We start from the raw sequence: 21,008 nt of genomic DNA, 5'->3' as shown, positions 1-21,008 counted from the left end.
TGCTTCTGTACTGATGGTTCTGGCACTGGTTTGAGCAGGAGGCCACTTTTGCTGAATAGATCAGCTTTCAGTGAAAAAACAATGCATGAATAATCTTGCTACTTCTCGACTGCTTGTTTAGCATTATGTCTGTTAACATCTTTTTCTAGCAGAAGGAAAAGAGAGAAGTTCTTGGAACTAAGTACAAACTGCTCCTAGTTCCATAGGGTGTGTAGAGAACTCCAGTGAGAGAAAGGGGTGAGTAGCACTGGTGCCTACTGCACACAAATGAGAACTCAATACATTTCTGTTTGTTATATTTAGCTGAAAGGGATGGAAAGGAGGAGAAAGAAGAATAGGCAGTGCTGGAAAAACATGCAATAACTAAAAACATAACAGAAAAGCCTCTAAATTAAGGAAGAAGTCTGGCATCAGAAGTACTTATCCAGATACGGATAGAATCACTTTGGTTTTGTTTACCATCTCCTGCTTGGCTTAGTAATGTAGTAGTGACCAAAGTAAGTGAGCAGCCCTGGAGGAAGGTGTAGTCTTTTGCCAGTTGCCCATACAAGACAAATTTGAGAAGAGAGCTGGATTCTTTACAGAAACACTGTCTACTGAAGATTCCTCTTAAGCTCATAGCAGTTCAGCTCTAGTTCAAGTAAGTGATAAACAGGAGAGCATAATGCATTGCTGAAGGTTTCTCCTCTCTGCAGTCCCTAAAATCACCAGTTTTATTACTGCAAAGTCTTTTGAACCACTCAACAGAAATGAATGAACAGACAGACCTTTATTATTTAATCTGCAAATATTTAAATCCAAGACTGCTTTTATATACATGAAAAATACCTTTAATAGTTAAAAAAGTTTTAAGAAATAAAGATAAATACAGCAAAGTTAGAGCAGCAGCCATTTCTATTGTTTGAGATGGAACAATAATTTGGATCTGCTAAAATCCAAGTCTTAAACCAGCATCTACTCTTGATGTCTCAAAATTAGAATTCTTAAATAATACAAGAGTTTAAGCTAGCATAGGAAAACGTCACCTTAGCACCTTCATCCGCACACAGGGCAGGTCTTGAATTTGGAACTGAACACTTTGGCAAGGTAAAAAGACAGTCAAAACACTACTGCAGCACAGAAAGAAATCTGCAGGCTCAGCTGCTCCCCTGCCCTCCTGCTCTCAGGTGGAAGTTTACTTCCTGTGGCTCAGAGCCCTTCCTTTCCCCTAGGGCCAGCAGGGGAGCAGTTTGGAGGAGGGACAGAGTGACAGCAGTACCCTGAGGCTGACTGTCCCCTCCTGAGGGTGACAGGACAGCATTCCATGGAGCACAGAGCTACCAGAGTGACAGGGAGCTGCACAGTGGCCCATAACCAGTTTCCCCCAGCTGTCCCACAGACACACAGCTGCAGCCTGCATGGAGATTTAGCCCATAAGGGCTCCAAGAGCAATGAGTTTGAGGTGCTTTTCACTCTAGTTGGGGCTTTCTAGCTTTGAGTTTTGACTTAGCATATGTTTCTCTCCAGCCCCTTAGAAAGCTGTTGGGACCAATCAAACAGTGCCAGCAGCACAGGACACAGTACCTGCTCTGTCAGAATGAGATGCTTTTTCACATTTTCAGGATACATTTGTCTAAGTTAAGGCTGGCACAGCTCTGCTGTGATACACTGTACCTAGGAATATACAATACTGAAACAGGAACTTCCAGGTGCTAGACTATAGAAACAGTAACATTTAATAACAGGAAGGAATATTTTTGACAACTTGCTTTTAATTCTAAAGTGTTTCACTCTAGGAAGTGACCCAGACCAGTTTTATGTATCTCTGCATCAGGATCTGAGCAGGAAACATTTCAGACCACTCATCACTCTTCAGGACAGTGTTTTACTTCAGACTTGCTCAAGGTGCAAAGGTATGATCAGTCCCATGTTTCTCACTCAGGCTGGAAAGAGAAATTACCTTCGGAGAACTCCATGTCAGAATACTGAGAAAGCTGAGGCAGCCTCATGTTCATTGTCAAGTATCCTAGGGCACGTGTTTAGAAGCTTTGTAAACTCTGTACCCTTCTGTTTCAGCAGGTCACAGAAACCAGATTCTTGTGTAAAAGTAAAAACAACTTCACATGGAGCTTGTACTCTACTGCTCTTTGTATCAGTGAATCCAAGGCCAGGGTCCAGTATCAGAAGGCAGGAGATTCCATCATGTTATGGACAATGCTTCTCACAAAGACATCAGATGGAATATGTGAGTTCCAAATTCCAGATATGACAGAAGATAGCAATACACATACAGTCTGTGTCACCTGGGACTGAGATGTGGTTTCAGATTACTGTCCACATTACATGACAGAACAGCTGGGATCTTCATTTTGCTGCAGAGAGAAAACATGAAAACATTAGGCTAATTAGCATGTGTACAAACTTAATATTTCTTGCTGGTTACCTACTTGATGCTCATATAGGCAGATAGGGTTTTTTAGCACTTTGTAAATTTAGTTACTTATTAATAAAGCAAAGGGGATTTTCAACAGGCAGTACATGAACTTCACTACACAAGTCTTTTAAGTCCATGCAATACATGAGCCTGTGCCTTCCTAAATGAAAGGCTGTCAGACTGCCCATCACTTCCTCTCTCCCCAAGCAGCAGAATCTAAGTGGCATGCAGATATGTGCTGCCCTGGCTAGGATGATAAAAGCAGAAGCAAAACAGGGAAACACTGCCTTCCTTTAAAGCACAGCATGCATTCTTCCCATTATTTTACTGCAAGTAAACAGAACTTATCTTGTTGCCAAGCAGCCATTTCAGTACTACCAAGGCAGCAGAAGCATATAGATACTAATATCAAAAGTTTGACAGGAATTCAGCAAACAGGAATGACATTAAAATTTGATTGGAAGTATTAGAATTGATTCTTACCATAAATGGCACACAACTGTATTGTAAAGTTGCTGATAAAACAGATTAGAAGTGTAAGGAAAAATGTTACTTTTGCTTTCCATCACTGATTATTGAACAAGTCATATAAGTAAATTCAAAAAATGCCTTTTAAAATAAAAAGAAGCCATCCTTGAGGAGAGAGCCTACTCTGAGTATGAAAAGAAGCTTGTATCACTAAGAGCCCAAAGGGCAGAACAGCATTATAGCCCTCCTCAATAGCCCATTTAACAGGGTCTCACCATCCTTCAGTGAGACTGAAAATATTACAAGAATGTGCATGCAAGTCAGGAGACTGACAAACATCCTTTAAGTCACATGGTATTGCAGTAACAGATATTTAACCAGATTTTGTTTAAAAGGAAAAAAAACCACCAAAACCCAGCAGTAACTGCCTGTTTAGGTACAGTTTTTTTCAGAAAGACAGTACTAAGGTACTTTTAAGTTAGTTTTCAGACAGATACATTATGAAAATATCTAAGAAATGGTAGTGGGAGCTTTAACCTGGTGCAGTAAGATGTGACCCTCCTTGTAACTGTGTAGGATCAGTTTTAGGAAGAGCTGCTGAACATTTGCCAGTAGGAAGAAGAGTTTTTAGCTAAGCATCCCCTTGCTCTCAGGCTTTGGAGTTTGTACCATTGTACTGTTTCAGGTCAAGACACAAACCAACTTGAATTAAGTACAGTCTACAATTGTTTGGTTAGGACCAACTTAAAGCCCTCATATTAGTTTGTTTAGATCATTTCAGCAATTAAAGATAGCTAAAAGTATATCAAAGTACAGTAGGAGCATCCAAAATGCATCAGTTCAGACTTGTATTATGGTCAGTCACAAGGTATTTGAGGGGGCTGGATATCTTGCACAGGATACTACACCATGCAAGTTGGTAGCCAAAAGTTTATAAGTACACTGACCTTAAGTTCACACTGAAATTGTCTTAAAAGCACTTTAGGGACACTGGAATGTGAAGTCCCTTCATCCCACGGAAGTAGTTAGTGTTTGCATTTTCTTCTTGGGATAACAGCTTTAATTCACAGTGAGATATGTAGATGATATGGACATTAAAGGTTGAATTTTCCATGTGTCAGTAATAAGATAGCAAACAGTTAATGCTACTGCTTGACCATACTCAGAGAATAAGCAAAACTTCAGTTGCATTTCTGACACAAAGCCATGCAAGCTACATCCTACATGGGACAAGAGACTGCAGCACTACTGATGAAGCAAATTTTCTATGAGGTGACAAGCATGATTCTCACCATCTCACCTGCTTAAGGATGCTCACAGGAACCACTATCATGAAACCAAACAACATTTCTTTTTTCTTCTTCTTTTGGTCTGACATCAAGAAAAACATTAAGAGTTGTGGGATATGAAGAGTACTTGAAGAAGTATTTTCATTTAGTAAAGAAAAGAAATAGCCATTGAATGACTCTGCTGACAGCGTATATTTAAACTTCAGGCAGCATACCTGAGATGCAAACTCCACTTCACTTCCAGTTATTTCTTCATAATCATCATCTTGCTCACTGTCTTCTTCTCTGGGTACAAGCATTATCTTCCTCTCTGCAAGTTCCTAGAATACAATTGAATTGCCACCAAGACCCCACAGGAATTAAGCACAAACAAGTTTAGCATCAGGACAGTAGAAGAATTTTATTATTTCACTTACCTCACCATCATCTGTGATGAGTGTAACACCAATATTATCTCCAGTTCCCCAAGATCTCTGAGACCTCCATACCAGATCACTAGGACCTGGGCTAACACCAGCAGCTGCACCCCAGATCTGCAACAGATTTACAGTGAGCTTCTGAAGGATCTTCTATAGTTAGATTACAATTCAGTCTAACATATATAATTATTAAGCATTTTAATACCACAGACATCCAGTAGGAGAAACCGAAGCACTGTAATCCCTGGCAAGTTAATTCTTTTCAGGACTACCAAGAATGGTTGGTAAAGTTTTTCTAGCTAAAGATTGTAAAACAGTGCAGAAAAGGCTGTTAACAGCTTCTCATTGTAGAGGTAGCCCTGCTTGGCCACACAGAGCATTTGAGTCACAGACATGCTCAGGGCAGCAACTTGTGTGTGCAAGAGCCTCCCACCTGGAGTCACTCACTGATCTGTTGAACAAATGCCTCCACAGTTTGGAGTAGCAAGTGTAGAGTTCAGCTCTTTGATCACCATCTACATGTACTTGGAGTATGATTTTAGAGCTAGTATTTCTGTTAGTACTACAAATCATGATCTCAGCATTGCTGACCTGGCATAGGCTAAAGATTTTAGCAAGAGTCTGAGTCTCCACACAACTTTTATCAAGTCACAGGAGTATGGGAAAACCTAAAAAACCCCTAGAATACAATGATTCTGTTTACAATTAGAGCACACTGCAGTCTGGGATGATCCAAGTTCAGTCCAAGCTTTAAAGGAAATGTAATTAGCATTTGAGATCAAGTTGCTTCAAGGATTTTCCCCCTATCCATCAACACATAAAATAAGAGCTTTAATTCTTTAGAGACTTGGAGTATCTATTTTGTTTTCCATATTACAGGAATCTCTACTGACATCTAACCTAAGAGCAGAGCTCTGAGGAAGTTTTACAAACCCAATACCTACTGTAACTTCCTGGCCTGCCTGAAGAGTGAACCTTGAAGGAAACTTGTAATTAACATCTGCCACACTTCCAATATGTCGTCTCAACACCCAGCCATGTAGAGATTGGTCCTGTGAGACAAGAAATTTCTCTCAGCATTACAGACCAACACCAGATAATTCAAACACAAGGTTCTTCCCAGACTCATGAGCCAGTTTTAATCCCACTCATGTAGCATACAAGTATTTGACAATTTTGAGGAAGCAGTTTGCCATGGCCACCTACCAACTACATATATATATATATATATATATATACACATATGAGCACCTTAAAACTTCATGGGCCATTCTGCATTTCAGGTACTTGAGTAATGGCTAAACTACAAGCCATATGTTTGAAGTCCTGATGATGAACTCTAATAGTTCTGGATTTTCAAACTAAACTAGTGGAAGAATCAGCTAATTGGCCAGATAAACCCTCTGCATAGATTAGATATCACCAACTATATTCAATCTTTTAGCTGTTTTAAGTATTTTCAACTAATTTGAAAACTATCCAATTTACTATTGGATAGCTTTTTTTCCTATTTAGTTCATCAAGGGTGAGTAGTACTCCTGGCAGTGTTAGCCTGAATTTGATGTTCAATTTCTGCATAATAGAAGTCCCTGCACCTCCACCCAAAAGCACCTCCCAGACAGCCCTGGGAACAGAGTACCTGCAGTACCCAAATGTTCAGTCTCTAGTCTGTCACTAAGCCAAAGCCATCCCTGAGCAGTCAGACATTACAATGCAGACTTGAAATGGAAGTACCTCATTAGAGTGGTTTTTAAGCCTGACAAATTTCCCATCTGCATCAATCTCTTCAATAGATATATTTCCAGTAGCTGAAACATGCTGAATAGTCTTAAATGCAGCACTACGCTCCCTCTTTTTGGTTTCTTTGATTTTCCTTTTCTTCCCATGCAGGTATCGTCGGCCCTGGCTTGCTGCTTGAGCTGCTGTGCTGTGTGAAGATGGACTGGGTGACAGCTCAAGCCTAGAAGGGAGTCAGATAACATTCACCTGAGTGTCTGATGTACTTTGCTTCTTTTCATGCCTACCCTCCCACTACAACCAAGCCTAACAGCTTCCTATATCCCAGCTTTCCATGGAGCCTTGAATATAAAACTTTACTTTTATTGGCAAGAGTAGCTAAGTGGTTTGTTTAGTTTGGAAGATAGCCCCAGCATCCAGAGCAGGCTTATATTGATAAGAGAAGATTCACAAGTGCACTAAACATTCCTTTAAGGTCTCAACAGACACAAGCTTTTGAAAATCATTTTAAGCTTTTGACCCTTCCTAGCATGTATTGAGAGTTCATTTTCTCACCATGCATGCAAGATACCATGTCTGCATGGACAGGAGTTGATCCAAGTTCCCAGCTTCATTCATGGAACTTGAATGCTCTTCATCTCTAAGGTGTAGCACTTTGAGAAAGTTGAAGAATGTTTAATGGACCTTTGAATTTTATCAGCTGGATTTATGACATTACTTCATCTTTCTACACCATGTGGTAGATGTGGGACATAAGTGCCATTTACAGAAGATGATGCTTCAGTAACTGAAATACTATATTTACAATGTGCTTAATGTTTGTTTCTCATTCTGAAGGATAGAGTTAGTGTAGAGGACTTGAATGAAGCAAGTTCTCATAATGAAGATCATAGCCTACCTCTGTTCCTCTCCTTCCAACATCTTTCTGTACGCATTTATTTCCAAGTCTAGAGCCAGTTTCACCTCTAAGAGCTGCTCATACTCTTCCAGCTGTGCTTGTGTCTGCTTCTGAGCTTGTGCCAGTTCTTCCTCCTTTTCAGCCAAACGCTGTCGATGGAGATCACGATCGTAATCCAGCAAGTTCTGTAGCTCCTTTATTTTGCTCTCCAAAGCAGCAATCTAAAATTAAGGGGAGAGGGGAAAAAAAAAAATCAAACCGTAAATGAAGAATAGAGAGAAGAGGCCAATATTTTGAATTGAGAATAAATTAAAATAATTATAAGGTTATACAAATAAAGACAGAACCTGGCTTTGATATTGATTAATTTGAGAAATCAGAGTATCCACTCTCTTCTGTGTTTCCATCAGCTCCACCCGAGTGGTATTGGCAGACTCACTGTTCCTTGCTGCAATTAGCTGGGCATTCTCCACCTGTGAATAAGTCACTGAGTTACACATAAACAAGGAAGGAACACCAAATAATTTTCACCTGTTACACCTGGAAATAGTTATCATTACTGAAGTGTGCAGATAGCAATAAAGTCCAGGGCAGAAAGTTCTGTAGCTTTCCAGGGAGGTTTACACAAGTTTGACATTTATATCAGAAAAAGTCAGCAATAATCAGGTAGGGAAGATTTCTGGATTAGGATATTTCAGTTAGTAATGTATGAGGACTTGGTATGGATATTAAGTAAATTGATTCTCCAGAAGACTAATGGAGAATATATTTAGAAGCTGCTTGTCAAAGCATAGAACTGCAGGATATTGGGTGTACAAATCAAACTATTATCACTCTTCACCAAAAGGTCTATTATTATAGAGTTCCTGCATCTTTACAAGCAGCACTGAATTGCTCTACAAATACCTCAATCTTGAGATATCCCAAGAAAGGATAAAGTGCTCCTTCAAGAGCAGAATTTTCAGTGGAAACAAATACAGGCACCCAAAGGAATTCCCTGAGTTGGCATGCAAGTTGGTGTGTAGGAAAAGTTAGATTTTATTCAAGACTGAAATTGTTTAATACAAACATAACACACCTTGGTCCTGAATCTGTCAGAAGTCTGAAATATGATCAACCTCTAATCCCTCCCTGTATTTATGCCTGAACCAGTTTTGTTTGGGATCAAATGCTGGCAGAAATCCTACTGTCAAATCTGACACTGCTTTGAAATTCCATAACAACTTAGGCCAAGAAGCTGTGCAGTGAATGCGGGGGCTCCACTATCAGCTGTTTTTGCCAGTGTGACCTTAATTATGTCAAGGTGCAGAGAACTTCACTTTTGTTTTAATGTCATCTTTTCCAAACTCACCTTTGCACTGAATGTTCGCTCCATCTCCTCTTTGTAGCCTTGAATTTGTTCTTCATGCTGTTTCCTGAGCCCCCGCAGAACATCTGAGAGCTTGCTCTCAAATTCTCTTCGATGGTCAGATTCTACTTCTGCTATCCTTCTCTCATGGACTCTTTTTGCCTTCTTGAGCTCCTAGAAGAAATTTCTCAGAAGATAAACAAGCCAAGACAGTTTGAAACTGGATTTAGTGTACCAGCTTCACAAGTCCATCCCTTTTGAAGCAGATTTATCATTGAGTACACAGTAATTCATCTTTATGCATATCTTATTCATCCATTAAGGCTGGCACATCCACCTTGCTGCCTCACTATTGTTTTTCCACCTCACTGCCAACATTGCTTAAACTAAAATACAGTAAATATTTAATTTGCAAGACTAATGCTTTGAACTAGATAGATTCTGTTTGTTTTTTTAACTTAGAACACATGCATGTACAGTTCAGTTTCTTTAAGCACTGTTACTTCACCTATTCTTGTTTTATTCAAAAAGTAATAGTTAGTTAGAAAAATTAGAGTTCTCTATCAAACTATACACTTTGAGATTCCTAACAGTAAGAAGGAAGCTGGTTTACGTTCATATATCAATTATTCATTTAGTTGTATGTACTGACTTCTCTCACAAGGGTTACCAGACACCTCTGAGAAGTGCTAAGAAAGTTGGGAACAAGTTGTTTAATAAGAAGATTTAATTACTTCTCTTACTTTAGGCTTCAAGTAAACATCTGGAATCACTTAGCAGTAACTAATATAGGCACTAACACCTACACAAAATAATATATTGGGATTTCTGTTCTCTTTAGAAGAGCAGCCTAACAAATTTCTCATATCCCAGATACCTATTGGTACTATCCCAGTTAACATGAGGTTAAGTACTTTGTTGAGCCTTCCTATTTAGGTGGATGTTATGAGCTGATGGGCTGCCACAGGTTGCTAGTTACCTTTTTAGAGAAAAAAGCAATGTTAAGATGGGTTTTAAGTACATCCAAGGATCATGGACACCTTAAAAGATGCCTTGTTAATAAGCTAAAACATACATCTTCATGAAGGTGCTTCTGGAACGTCATTTCTTCCTGCAATGTTTTCATATGGTTTTCTACATCCATCCTCCTCAACATTTCACTGTGGAGATGCTTTTTAGTATCCTCCAGTGACAGATTAAGCTAGAAAAGACAGAGTTATCAAAATTAAGAGGTATTTTTTCAAATTAGGCAGCCAATTTGTTACTGGTCATTCAACTTAATTACCCCAGCAATCAAAACACATTGGTTGAATGAAGTGGGTTACTCTAAGTTCCTATGTCAGTGGGATCCAAATATCAGCAACAGATAGTATCCTATCTAGTTGTTATGTAGACTAGATTTCCCACAAGGCAAATATAGAACACCCCTTAATCCCACCAGCTAAATTTGACTCCTCAAAGTAGACTTCTGATGATTCAATTGTACTGTTCATATATATTCCTCCCCTTTTGAACTGTAATTATTCCAAACTTCTTACTACTAATATAATTTTTGACACTTAATCCTCTAAATACAGCCTATGTTGACAAATTAATATACACTTCCAGTATTACACACTTCTGATGTGTTAGAGAATGCTACAGGGACTATAGCAGAACATTTCATCTTGCTTAGACTTTGGAACAAGAAACAGTACATCCTATGTTCATAGAATTAAAGGTACCTACAACCTTTAGGTGGAAGTTTTAAGGAAACCACCATCAGTAGCATTTGCTGTCAGCAAGGTTTTTGTCCACCTGTCACTGTCATAGTTACCAGGCCTTCACTGCTTTTAAATATCGATAACTGAGGAAAATGAAGCAAAAACTGCAGGAGGAAAACCCAAGTTTAGATTCCAACAGCAAGCCTTACACTGAGTACTTGATCCTTTAATTCACGGAGCTCATTCTCCAAAGTCCGGTTCTTATTCAAGGCTGTTGCTAAATCAGCTTCCTTCGCAATTAGCTGGGCATCGAGGTCGTTCACACGAGCCTGGGCCACGTTTAAATCACTTTCCTTTTTGGAATTCCTACAGGAGAGAGTTTTACACTGTTAAGTACAGCTAGCGTGGCAGAATTTGTCCTCAATGTGTTTCCCTTCAGAAGGCTCCGTGGTTAAAGACAGGAGAGGTTTGTCAGGCTCACGGTGAGAGCAGAAAACAAACCAGACAGGGCCCTCCGACAAGCATCATTTGTTATACCGGAGAGATTCCTGACCCATTTTCCAGCTCGTTTAGAGCGGAGCCCAAGCGGAAGCCAGCTATTTTCCACGGCATTCCCGAGGGGAGAGGGAAGGGATGGCACAGGTCCCCGGCTGCACGGGGAGGGCTGGGCACGCTCAGGAACCGGGGCCGGACAATCCCGCACGGACACCCCCGCAGCACAAGCGGCCCCAGCCCCTCAGGGAGCGCCTCAGGGCCCCGCACGGCCCGGGCCGTGAGGGCAGCTCGGGTCCCTGACGGGGCGGAGCGCGCCTGCGGCTGCCGGCGGTGCCGCTCCTCCTCCCCGCAGCACACAGGCAGCTTTGTCCCCCGGAGGCCACCGGCCGGCCCGGGAGCTGCCCCGCCTGAGGGGCTCTGCCTCCTGCGGCCCTCAGCCACCGCCGCGGGGGACTCCCTCCTCTCCCTCACACCGCAGGGCAGGTACAGCGTGAGGGGAGCTTTGCTTTCAGAGCAAATATCCATATCAAATATCCATATCATCTCCGGACCAATACCCACGCAGTGGAACAGCACGTACCACCAGAATGACCAACACCCTTCAGTGGCCATCGGCACCACAGTGGAGAAGTGAAAGAAGGACCCACAACGAGCTCCCGTCAGTGAAGAACACTGCCATAATTCCCCAGACTGTTCCAACTTTTAAAATCCTTCCAGTTGCCTGCCCACTATCCAGAGTCAGAGTCCCTGCTCAAAACTTGTATTTGAGATTACAAAGAGTAAAGGAAGTCCCCAATTTATTTTGGCAACACCAGTTCTGCCAAGTGGCAAAGTTGTGTCAACTCATAGAATGAGTTTTCCAGTGGATAACTGAGACCAGTTGGCAAGAGTCCAAAGTAATTCTGCAGGATTGATCAACTTCAGAAAGCTTGAACTGCAAGGAAAGATTGGAAAATACTAAGGGTTGTTTAGTCTAGAGAAGGGAATAGTGACAAGAGACAGAACAATTTTTAAATACATGAAGGACCACTGCATAGCGTTAGGGAATCTGTTTTCCATGTCTATTGCAGGAAAGACAGGAAGCTCCGGGCTTAAATTGCAGGGAGGAATATGTGGGTTAGATGTTAGGGAGAGGAAACTGGCAGTTCACCACTAAAGCACACTGCCTGGGGGGGATATTCTGGAATCTCCATCATCTGGAATTTAAAATAAGGGTTACACAGTATCTGCTGGAAGAGATGCAGGTTTGGCTGGTTCCAGCACAGGCCTGGGGAATGTGGCTACATCAGGTGCTTGCTCAAGGCCTTTTCTAGCCCTGCTCTTCAGAGGCATTTGTTGACTGTGTTGTGCTAGAAGTTATTTACTCTTTACCCAGACTCTAGGAGAAACATAGCTCTACTAACAGTGAAAAACAAGATAACATGCTGTAGTTTAGAGCTTAGTGTGGCCTACAGATAGTAGGCTATCAATTACAAACAAAAACTTTAAGGCACTGCCAATCACATTCCTTGTAAATCAGGATGTCACATAGGCTTGAACTTGAGAATTTAAACAATTTTACCAAAAGATAACAGGTGTGTTTGAAACAGACTCCAGTTTATCAAGGCCAGAGGATGTCAGCAGCAGGTAGAGAATTCATTCTTATAATCTTAGCTGATACACTGTGTTTGTTCAGCAGCAAAATGCACATTCACATTCTCTGGTGCACAAAAGGAACTGGTCTTGTCTTTCTCTGCTGTGTTACTGCAGTTGCTTTGACCTTCCTGAGGCTTCAAATTCAACCAATATGCTTATCTACAATTCCTCCTCCCCAAACAGCTTTGGCCTGCTTCCAGTCACCATTGTTTAAGTAGTAAGAAAAAAACCAAATGCAATCAGTTTACTGTTGTCAAAAACCTTGAGTCTCTTAATCAGTGAATAATAAGGGCCAATAGTTGATGCTGTTGGGAAATTATCTGGTGACATTTCATTCTATAAGAGTTAAACAGCCACCAGGTTATTTAAAGGGTGTGTATATATCTAAGGATACAATACCCTCAAAGTTTGTTCCAAGTCATCTGAAACATTTGCAGTTAGGCAGCCCAGATACAACACACATTAATTTTAGGACTTCAGTCTAGTCCCTTCAGAAACCAATATGTACCATGTATCATTTCCCATGGGCTGTAAATTTAACCACTTCTAAGACCTGGTTACTGTAAAGGAAAAAACCCAACCCAACAGTCTAGAGAATTGCATATCTGCCAAGTCTAAAGCTTTACAAACAAAGCCAGAGTTATACAAAGAGCAGCAGAAAAGTCTTATAACAGGCATTATCCCTCTCCTCGCTGTCCACTCAAGTGGCTGGCTAGATTTATGAAACAGATCTGTGAGCCAAAACCCAGCATGACAGAGACAAGCCCAACAACTATGCAGCTGAAAACAGAAGCTTACAGTAAAAACGTGTTTGATTCCCAACTAGACCAGCTACTTAAGTCTACGAGGAGGCAATACTTCCTCCAGGCATTAAAGAAGCTGGTGCCTGAATTTGCTCTGATACAGGTTTATAACAAGATGTGAGGGGACTGCAGACATCCAAATTATTACAAGTCTATTACTGATATGGGGGTACAACGGGGCACTACAGTAACTAGCAGAGCTAGCAGGCTGCATATTTCTATAGAGGAAGCTTGTTGGGATGGGACACTTGCTCACACACCTCCTTCTGGAGGATGGGGCAGCACTAACATTGCCTTTGTTCAGACTTGGTGAGCTTAGTCAAGATGATTATTCCAGCCTCAGGACACACAGCTTACAAGAAAGTCAAGCTAAAACAGCAGGCAGCTCATCTCAGACTTAAAAGCCACTAGGAAAACTTTTGAGCAGAACCAACCTGGACCAGGTAAGCCATACTGCTCCCAGAACTATATTCTATCTATATTCCCCTTTGGGCAAAGTATGAGCTAAACAGCCCAAAAAAAGATGGACTAACTCCATACAAACACTCCTCCATAACTTTCTATATAACTGCCACCATCTTCAGTGTTTGTAAACACAGGCATGGTGCCAAACCCATGCATCTATGGATTCACAGGCCAGAAGGGCACCCAGCACTAAACGTTCTGCAGGAGTCCCATGCCCATCCCAGGCAGGTGCTGATGTGACCCTATAGCATCAGAGGCACTCAGCAGTGTCACCCCAGCACCTCCGGAACAGTCATCCAGACATCTCCTAACCCCAGAGCGCAACACCTTCGGGGTTATCACACTGCACGACCTGGACACGAAACGTCACCGCGCACTCGTCCCGCAGCCCACGGGCTCCTGCCAGCAGCATCCCCTTCCCCTCATCCCGCAGGAGCCCCGAAGAGGCGGCTCCCCGGGGTGTCCCCGGGCCGGGAGGCCTACTCGGGGCCGGAGCACCGACCAGACGTGCAGTTGCCGGTGCTCCTCGCCAATCTTGCCCAGTTCCACCTGCAGCCTGTCCCGCTCGATGGTGATGTCGTCCAGCGCCCGGCGGGCGTCGGCCAGCTCGGTCTCAAAGCGGAGCCGCAGGCAGCCCATCTCCCGGTCGCTGCTCGCCTGGTGCTCGCTCAGCTGCCGCTGCAGCACCGACTTGTCGGCCTCCAGCGCCCGCACCAGCTCGATGTAGGTGGCCAGGCGGTCATTGAGCTGCTGCAGCTCCTCCTTCTCCTGCAGGCGGCTGAGCCGCGCCGGGCTCAGCGGGGACTCGGCGGCGCGGCTGGCGGAGCGGCTCCCACCGGCCGGCATGGAGGGCAGCCCCGTGGCCATGGCAGCCTGCGCTCCGGGCCCCTCCGCCGCCGGGACCGCCCCGCGCAGGACACCGAGCGCCGCCGCCGCCCCGGTATAAATAGCCTCCAGCTGCCGCCGGCCCGCTCCGGGGTGGGCAGCTTAAAGGGCTCGGGCTGCGCCTTGCGGCCGCTCCGGCCCGGCCGAGCCCGGGAGAAAACGTTTTTTTTTTTTTTCCCTCTCCCAGCCCCCCCCTTTGCTTTATCTTTCATATGTGTCTTGCTGCATCTTATCAGTCCAATGGTGCTGCCCGGAGAAGGCGGGGAAGGAAAAACCCACCGCAGCCCTGCGTTCTCGGAGACCGGTGTAAGGGGTCGGGGCGAAACCAAAATCGCGGCTTTAGGAAGATGCATGACAGCTGCAATGATGCTCACACTCCAGCATGCTGCTGCGTCAGTGCTCTGACTGTTGTGTCTGGGATTTTTATTTTTTTTGCAAATTGTTCAGCTGATGAAAATAACCGTTCCGCTCTTCGTGGGCGTTTTAGCTTTCCTGTCAGCCATCCCACTTATATAGTGTTCTGCTTAAAAGCTGCTGCGTGAGCAAAAGGAAGAATGGGTGTAGAAAGAGAACCTGCGTGAAGACAAATGCGTGAAGCAGTCTGTAAAGCCTTACACTAATTACATTTAATAAAAATCAGTGTTTAGCAAGAAGGTTGCTTCAGCATTCCTTCAATTGTGATGTGAACAGTGATAATTATCAGTTTTCTCCACCAGCTACTTAATTTACCCTTTTTTACTTCCATTTTTGAGAGCAGTTGCTGTAGGAAACTCATTAAGTATGAGCATAAAAATCTCAGAACATTACTATAACTGTAAATTACAGTGTTTGTTGTAGCAGTTACAAGAAATGTCAATTAAGATTTTAAATTAAGCTGCTATTCACAACACAGAAAAATAATCTGGCATCCTCTTAGAGTTCTTTAAGTGTAAAGCTAGTTTTTTATGAAGAGTCTAGGTGCAAATTCAGGCTCCTCCCTAAAGGTGGACAGGCAGGCAAAAATAGGAGAACAACATAGTTTGCCCCAAGAGTGTAGCTGGGGAGTTTAGAATTAAGTCACTTATACCCCTGGATACAGAATGACAGCACAGATGAGGATACAGACCAAGGTGTGAATCCACAACATGGATTTTTTTTTTCTGACCATCTTTACACATTTTCATAAAAACCCAAAACATAATTTCAAGATTCTAAAGCCATGTACAGCATGGGAGCTACATAGAGCCAGATTAAGCTCCTCTGGTTCTCGTCTGAACAACACCACCAGGAAATTCTTTCCTGCAGAGCTGTTCCAGCGCTTTATTTTGATATAATCAGTACTTGTTTGTCCTTCATTGCCAATAGAAAGCTCAATTCAAGAAAAATAAAAAGCATGGTTTAAATCTGAACGTGTACCTCTAAGACAAGATGTGTACATCTGAGGGTTTATTTCAGCTTTGAAACCTCAGTCCTCTACAAAGAGCACTGTGATCATGTGTCATTGCCGTGCTTGATCATTGCATGTTACTGGCCAGCTGTTCAAATACATTGTACGGTTTTGGAACACATGCAGGACAAAGCAAGAAATCTGCTATTCTAAGAATATTTTTCCTTCTCTGCCAAGGCTTTGTAAAAATGCAAACAAAAACAGCTGAAAGAAATAGTTCAAAAATAGTCCCAACTAGTTTTATCTTTTGTATTCTTTACCTACTCTCCCTGTGCGAGAACAGAAGGACGCAACTCAAAAAAAGCACAATGAAAATATGTGGCTAATTCTTTTCTTTGTGACATTTTTTTCTGACTTCTTCTTTGATAGTCTATATTGCTTAGACCACAAATATAGCTGAGGAATTCCTGCAGAGATAAGCCTGTGCCATCCTTCCCCACTGTTTCAAGTTTAAAGATGTATAGGAATGTTCCAGGATTAAGAGATTGGGGGGGAGGAAATGCGGGAAAAGGTACACATCCCAGAATAAATCACAGTAAAAATATGATACAAATAGTCCTTTTACAGTAAAATATAGACATGGGAGATTTAGTCCGTATCAGTAAGTGCCACAAAGTTGGAATAAAAACCATTGTGGTTTTTTTCAAGTATCTTAATAAGCCCTTAAACTTGAGTTGGTGGATTTAGGTGAAAAAAAAGAAAACAACAATGAAGCAATACAATGAAAAAGTAGAAGCAAACTTTTTGTTATCCTTTTCTATAGGTATCTTCTAACTAACTCCAGGTGCAAGCAATGTGTGTGGGATTGTCCCAGAGTGTTGTCAGGGCTCCTGATGCACTAACAGCCGTCATGACCTTGACCAGCCTCAGCTGAGGCTTCTGCCCACGCTGTGCCCAGGGTTGCTGGAGCTCTGCCCTGCCCCTGCACCCCACCCTTTATGCTCTCTTGTGGTTTTGCTGAGCTGTGGGCTCTGCTGGCCCATGGACTGATTTTGTCCCTGCCTGGTTATTGTAACTTTGCCACTCTTTGGATGACAGAGACATGTCTGCTACGTACTTTGTTAAGGTGAAGTTTCTTGATTGTGCTATCTTTTTTTAAAATTCATTTTTTTGTGACCCAATACAAAATGCTTGAATTCATATCTGCTTTTCAAGGGTTAAGTGCAATTGTGGCTGTACATAGTAAGCAATCAGGCTTGGCTATTGTGACAATATTGCACTGACAAATATAGGCATAAATGCAGAATCAGCATGAGCAATGGAAAACCATGTAGCATTTTGGTGTATTTATCTGGATAATTATTCTTTGAAAGTCACAAGGGTCTTTTCCTAAACACCCACTGGAAACAAGGTATCACTGAACAGTATACCACATTAAGGAGCTGCTATGTATAGCAGTGGTACTGTTTCAAATGATATTACTCTGAGGTGTTGGACTATATCAATAAATATAAATATCAATCCTAAGCAGTCTGTTCACAGAGAGCTGTTAGTGACTCCCGTGTGACCAGAGCTAACAAGGACAAATTGAGTTCTGTTGGCCTGATAATTGTTGCTACAGTACTAGAGTAGGTACTTTTCCCTGAGAAAATTAGAGCTCACCCACCAGAAAGGTTAAAGGGCAGTTTCTGTTTCATTGGTGGTTGCACACAGAGATGGAAAAGGCCTTTGAAGAACACATCACTGTGTAGGACTCCAGTCTATGTCTCTATTTGCCTGGTTAAATTGAGCAGTACAAGTCACTTGGCTTATAATGGTTTTTGTCTGCTGTGGAACAAGCAGCTGTCTATAAGATGGTAACAGGTGAAAAAATTAAATTTTTTTTTGGCCTTACCAGATACAGAAGTAAACAATAGGTTTTGTTTGGTAGAAAATACACCAGAAAATAGCCTTTTATAGGTGACACTGGGCGAATTCCTTGCTTAGGCTGTCCTGGTTTCCAGCTGCCAGTGACCAAACTGCTCTCAGCTGCACACACAGAAGCTGTTGCTATGTGTGGTGTGTATTGGCGTTATTACTGCATTATTACTGCTGTGCCCAGCACCTGCCTCGCTGTGTGAAGGTACACAGTGAAGTGTGTGTTCATCTTCTCTTTCCATAGCCTTGCTCTGTGTGTTACTGGTATTCACCCCCATGCTGCATCATGCATTTCTTCTAATGTTTAATTTTTTTATTCCTTCTCCCTGTTCGCTCCTTATGTTCTCTTCCATTTTTGTGTTGGTGTGCATTGTGGTGGGTGCTTGTGTCGTGATGTGCACTCTTGTGGCACATGGGCCACCTGCTTTGCTCTTGCTCTTCCCCAGTAAGCCCTTACAGCAAGGGCATGTCCTGCTGACCTTTGTCTGTTGCTCATGACTTGCAATTTAATTGATTTCCTCAGAGCCCCTGTTTATTCACCAAATATTGCCTCTTCCACATAGCTCTCAGTAACATCTTGTTTTGCACAATCACAGAAGTGAGGGCCATCACAGAATGAGGAAAACAGGTCACTGTTGCATGAAAAGAAAGTGGTAGACAAGCTCAGGAGTTCAATATTCAAAACCATAATCTCAGTGGGGATATGTTATTTTGCAAGTTAGAAAGACTATCTGTTAACACAGAGCTATGTGTAGATAAACTGAAATTTTACCTCTGCAATGTTTTTCATTTTGCTTTATCTGCATTCAAACTTTATCAATATAAATTTACATTTTTCTAATTATGGCCAATATAATCCCCTAAATCCTTTCTAAAATATATTTTTGCAAACCCACAAAATGATCATGCAATTGTATTATAAGTTTATCTCAAAATGCTTATTCTAACATTTTAGTTAAGGCTGTGATCTGTGAGCTAGGAGAAAAAGTAAGTTTGTGCCATTCGAAGGTGTGTTTGTTTTGCTCTTACAGTATAGGATCATAAATATGGAAATGAACCACAAATTGTTTTGCTTAAGCACCAAAAGGAATTTGAAAGACAAGAAAGGACAAATATTTATTCAAATACTTGAAGTAGTGACCATTTGAATATATTGTTTAGGCAATTCTAGAGTAATTTGAACACAAACTGAGAAGACAGTAGTTTTCTTCTACTATGTTTATATCTATACATAAGCAGTTTTTCCTTTCTGAAAGCCTCAATTTTATTTTTCTACTTACTGTTGTGATGGAGCTGTTTCCAAAGCCCAGGGCAAGGATCTACATGGAAAGCAATGGGTTCCATAACACCAAGAAATGAAAGACAAGGTGCTGTGGCTGAACTTTGTACCTTTTTACTAATAGAGGCTTTACTCTTGATAGGGTATAACATACTTTTGAAGGGTGACAGTGTGTGACTGTTCTCTGCCCTGGAGGGCTTGTTATTTCAGAGTAAACAAGAACCCTGTGCACCTACAATGCAGGGCCAAAAAACTGATTAGACTGTGTCAGGGTTCTCATTACTCTAGCTACAGGAAATTTAACATTTTGCTTTCATTATTCAATCAGGTGCAGCTCTGTTACTGATAACTTTGAGATGTTGAACCAAAATGCAGTTTTTGCATGGGGCCTCTGCAGGATATTTCCAATTTTGCTATATGTTATTCAGAATGCTGATTTATGAGCCAAATGTTGTTCTGCGCTGTTTCAATGGATTTTAAATTTGTAGTTTGGCCAAACATATTTTCCCTTGAGTAGTAAAGACTTTTGTTGTGATGAAAGAATGGCCTCCATGGTCATCAGATTTGTGTAGCTGAACTTGGTTTGGGGAAATAATTATATATAAGTGGAATCTGTTGAAGAGGTATGTCTACCTGCATTTCAGGACAAAGATAAATAGAGAAGTGTTGAGTTTCTCTTTTAAATATGACTGTTTTCTGTTAATGTTCAAAGAGTGAAATTTGGTGGTTATCATGTGATTTAACAGAGGCTTTTTTTTTGCCAGATCAGAGATTTAATTTTTTTTTCAGTTTGGCCCTTTGGCAGCTATATCTTGCAGAATCTTTTTTCTCTGCCATTTCTGCCCACACTGTTAAGTGTAAGTTGAAATTTTCTGTTGCAATGACCATAAATCAAGAAATTACAAACTATTTCATGGTTATGTTTGATAGTGAAGACACATGGTCTTAAGTCTGTGTAAAATGAAGAATAACACCATCATATTTCTAACCACTGTCCTCATTAGAGACCATGCCAGCTGTACAGATGGATGGCATTGTGTTATGTGTTCAATGGAATAAGTGCAAACATCCATATTTCACAATTTTTTGAACAGTAGAAGCTTTAGAATTGTCATTTTCCATGTAATTTAAATTATATATATTTTAGACACCAGCCAAAACAATGCACATGTGGAATACAAAAAATGCTGAAAGCAATAGACAAATACATCTGAACTGAGTATTAAAAGCATTGCTATAGTTTGTTACTCGAAAATCTTATACTGGCTCTGCCTGGCTAATGTGGCATGAGTAGGAATTAAAAGACTGTGTGGTGAGAAGTGCTAGGAAGATAATACCAAAAGCACTTGACACTGTAATAGGCAAAGAGCAGAAGTTCTGTGCTGAAGAGTTTGTAATCTGTGCAAGACAGGGTAAGCAAAAGGGAAGTCAAGCATTTTCTTAGAGAATGATGTTTTATTTTAAACTCAAGTGGTTAATTAGTTTTTACAGAATTGCTAACAAACTTCTCCAGGTAGGAAAACTAGGCGATGAGAGCCTTTAATTTGTGGCCCTTTTAACTTTAGGGTGTGTGTTAATGAGTCTGCTATGGAGCTGCAGGTGCTGTGAATTTTGAAGTGCTTATTTTCAATCACATCTTGCCTGGACACCTGAGTTTCAATCAGCTTTTGTTTGGCTCAGCAGAAGAGGTTATGAAGACCTCCAACAGGAGTCAAGATTTCAAAGCTTCCAGATTCACTGGAAGTTTAGAGAGAAAAGATAAAGCAGCAGGAGTGTGTAGTGAGGCTGAGTGAAGAAATTAAATTGGATACATGAGACCAAAAATCAGCATTCACATAGGAAAATGCTCTGTTTTCACATAGGAAAGTGCTTTCCAAACCCCTGTGTA

The 21,008-nt window shown here is 41.6% G+C and overlaps 1 protein-coding gene across 4 annotated transcripts; it reads right to left on the bottom strand.

Annotated features, from left to right (window-relative positions):
- Positions 1–752: 752 nt before the first annotated feature.
- On the bottom strand, positions 753–14,926 carry LOC132079316 (lamin-L(III)-like). Of its 4 annotated transcripts, XR_009419388.1 has the most exons (13): positions 14,176–14,570; positions 10,485–10,641; positions 9,648–9,773; positions 8,576–8,746; positions 7,572–7,697; positions 7,225–7,445; positions 6,324–6,549; positions 5,534–5,641; positions 4,587–4,703; positions 4,386–4,490; positions 4,182–4,252; positions 2,897–2,928; positions 753–2,351 (listed from the first exon to the last, which is right to left on the bottom strand). XR_009419388.1 is itself a non-coding variant. In XM_059481817.1 (12 exons), the coding sequence occupies exons 1-11, from the start codon at positions 14,909–14,911 to the stop codon at positions 4,211–4,213; spliced, it is 1,473 nt and encodes a 490-aa protein (XP_059337800.1). In that variant the 5' UTR covers positions 14,912–14,926; the 3' UTR covers positions 753–2,351; positions 4,182–4,210. The 4 variants fall into 4 exon arrangements, 3 of the variants coding, with proteins under 3 accessions (XP_059337800.1, XP_059337798.1, XP_059337799.1); XM_059481817.1 differs by lacking the exons at positions 2,897–2,928; positions 14,176–14,570 and adding an exon at positions 14,838–14,926; XM_059481815.1 differs by lacking the exon at positions 2,897–2,928.
- Positions 14,927–21,008: the final 6,082 nt, after the last annotated feature.

The sequence above is a fragment of the Ammospiza nelsoni genome, chromosome 14 (genome assembly GCF_027579445.1).
Source record: "Ammospiza nelsoni isolate bAmmNel1 chromosome 14, bAmmNel1.pri, whole genome shotgun sequence".
Taxonomy (NCBI): Eukaryota; Metazoa; Chordata; class Aves; order Passeriformes; family Passerellidae; genus Ammospiza; species Ammospiza nelsoni.
Note: the sequence above shows the minus strand (reverse complement) of the source record. Positions and strands in the feature narration are given on the sequence as shown.

Bases quoted from the DNA above. Each gene is read 5' to 3' on its own strand.
- LOC132079316 (XM_059481815.1), bottom strand. From the start codon at position 14,540: ATGGCCACGGGGCTGCCCTCCATGCCGGCCGGTGGGAGCCGCTCCGCC. The intron at 5,642-6,323 runs GTACTTCCATTT...CTTGTCTCACAG, and splicing joins TTAAAAACCACTCTAATGAG to GACCAATCTCTACATGGCTG. The intron at 4,253-4,385 runs GTATGCTGCCTG...TCTTGATGTCAG, and splicing joins AAGTGGAGTTTGCATCTCAG to ACCAAAAGAAGAAGAAAAAA.